The sequence below is a fragment of the Cebus imitator genome, unplaced genomic scaffold, assembly GCF_001604975.1.
Source record: "Cebus imitator isolate Cc_AM_T3 unplaced genomic scaffold, Cebus_imitator-1.0 Scaffold13, whole genome shotgun sequence".
Lineage (NCBI taxonomy): Eukaryota > Metazoa > Chordata > Mammalia > Primates > Cebidae > Cebus > Cebus imitator.
The window spans coordinates 10832760-10835305 of record NW_016107328.1 but is presented as its reverse complement, the minus strand read 5'-3'; the positions used below and the strand labels follow the sequence as shown (position 1 = coordinate 10835305).

Here is a 2546-nt window from a genome sequence, read left to right as displayed (position 1 = left end):
TGACCAGGATGGTCTCGATCTCTTGACCTCGTGATCCACCCGCCTCGGCCTCCCAAAGTGCTGGGATTACAGGCTTGAGCCACCGCGCCCGGCCTAACCAAGGCTTCTTAATTCCAAACAGTGGTGGAAGGAGGTAGAGGAAGTAATTAGAACAATGGTGTGTTAGAACAACCAGATGATATGAAGGCAGATTGGGAACAGCTCTTTATAGATGAAGGAGTTGCCCAGGCAGCTGGCCTAGAACTGCCTTCCACAGTCTCCATGCCCTATTTCATTCTGAGAACTCACGGCCAGGCTGAGGTCCCCAGGTATGGCTCACAGCCTCAGTGCAGTTGCCTCTCCCCACCTGCCAGACCTTTGCCCTCTGGCCTTGGGCCACACTTCCCCTCCTCCATCCCATCTGACACAGTCCAGGATCCGACACAGAGTCCTTTTGACTGCAGTGCTGGGCGGGGAGGCTCTCACCGGGGACTTGTAGTACATAATGTGTCCCTGTCTCAGGACAAACCAGCGCCTCTTCCACGTCTTCATCCGGCTCCCCATTTTCAGCAGGTAGCCTGACTTCTCCAGTGACTCCTGAAGGGTGGAAAGGCATGGGGGGAAGAGGAAGAAAAGGGAAATCACTCAGGGCTCCCACACATCACATAGGTCCAAGTGGTCCAGCTGTCTTACTGCTCTGTCTTCAATTAAATACAAAATTATTGAGTACCGACTCTGTATTTTCAGGGTACCATGCCCTGCTACAGTTCAGAGAAGACTAAATAAAACATGAGTGGTCCTGCCAAGAAAGGGCTCCCATGCTAGCTGGGAGAAGCAGCTAGCAGAACAGGGGCTGCTAGAGGGAAAGCCTGGCCAGGGAGACCCTCAGGAAAGAGCCGGCCATGAACTGGTCTTGGAAGACAGGTCAGCCTCTCCCTCAAAGACTGGGAGAAGGGAGACCATTCCAGGCAGCACAGAGGGGAGACAGGGCAAGGCAGGTCTGGGCAACCATGGGCACATCAGCCACGCAGGACTGGAGGGTCATGAAGCCAGGGAGATGATGGGGCAGCAGAGAGGTGTAGGGCAAAGGATAGGGAATTACATCTGGATTGAATGCTAGCCCAGGCATGTAGTGGCACAGCTTGGAGCCTCAGGCTTCTTATCCATAAAATGGGGTAATAACCCCAAGAGGATTGTGAGGACAAATGAGACAATGCCTGAAAACTGAGCCCAGTGCCTGGCACACTCTGAGTTCAATGCACCTTAGCTTGCGTTAGCATTCTAGCCGAAAAGGCGTCATATATGGAAAACTCAGGGGGCCTGGTGGGCCACAGTGGGCTCTCAGTAACTGGCCATTGCTGGCATTCCAGGAGCTCTCTGGGCTTTCTCCTTCCTTCCTCATGGGGTCTGTGTGTGTCTGACTCCATAACTGTACACTCCCCAGCCCACGCCCCCCATCCCCCAATCCTAGGGACCCCTCACCTCATGCAGCTGCTGCCTGTGTCTTGTGCTGAGGGCCCCAGCAGCCTCTGCTGACATTCTGCTCCCACCCAGCCCCAGGCCCGTCTCCTGGCTTACCCCGCCTAGGCCCAGCCCGTCGGTGGAGTAGGATGAGGTGCGCTGCAGCTTGTGCTCAGGCTCTGAGTAGTCACCGTCCAGTGAGCAGGCGTCCGGGGGGATGGCGTAGTCACCCTCGGAGCTCAGTGAGGACATGGAGACGCCTTGCCACAGGAGGAGGAGTCAAGGCCAGGGTCCCATAGCTCTCTGACTCGCAGCCCAGGAGCTGTTGAGCCTTGACCAACCACCCACCAGGGACCCAGTCTCTGGGGCTGGGGGTGGAGATGCTGGGGGTCACAAGCCCAGATCAAGTGGGGATTCCCGTGTTCAAGTGCCCGTGGGAAGGGTGGGGGACTCCTTGCTGCTACACCCTGCCCCTGCTCCCCTTCTCTGTACCTCTCTTGAAGGCCCGGGGGCTGCCTAGTCCGCTGGTCTTCCTGGACTCGGAGCCGGGGACCGAGATTCGAAAACTTGCCTGAGAGCTGCAGTCATCGTCAGACCCAGAGGATTCATCCATAAAGGGCATGTTGCTGATCTGCGTGGCTCTCTGCAAGACAGGCCATCCCCGCTCACTGCAGTTCAGGCTGCAAACAGCCTTCTCCCACCCTGCAGCTTGCACTCCTGCTCCAAGTACCCATGGTGTGACCAACCTCCAGCGGGGACTCTGAACAGACAACTGTCCAGAGTAGGGTCCCTCCTGGCCTCACTGCTGTGACGACCTCCGTGCTTCTCAGGCCTCCCTTCCTGCACACTGTCTTCTATGGCCCCCAAAGTAGCTGCCCATCCCAACTGAATGCCCGCCCACTGTGACTCTCACTCCTTGCCACTAGGGGGCCAGAGAGCTACACCACAGACCAAGTGTGCCACAGGAGCTTTAAAAAATGTGTGGGGTCAGCACTTTGGGAGGCCGAGGCGGGTGGATCACGAGGTCAAGAGATTGAGACCATCCTGGTCAACATGGTGAAACCCCGTCTCTACTAAAAATACAAAAAATTAGCTGGGCATGGTGG

The 2546-nt window shown here is 56.6% G+C and overlaps 1 protein-coding gene across 1 annotated transcript in view; it reads right to left on the bottom strand.

Annotated features, from left to right (window-relative positions):
* The window catches only part of PLEKHH1 (pleckstrin homology, MyTH4 and FERM domain containing H1), a 56947-nt gene that overhangs the window by 15790 nt on the left and 38611 nt on the right, over positions 1-2546 (bottom strand). Inside the window, exons 10-12 of the mRNA XM_017500839.2 lie at positions 1933-2083; positions 1558-1700; positions 466-576 (exon numbers count right to left, since the gene is read on the bottom strand). Coding sequence (XP_017356328.1) covers positions 466-576; positions 1558-1700; positions 1933-2083 — 405 coding nt within the window. The remainder of the gene's footprint in view (positions 1-465; positions 577-1557; positions 1701-1932; positions 2084-2546) is intronic.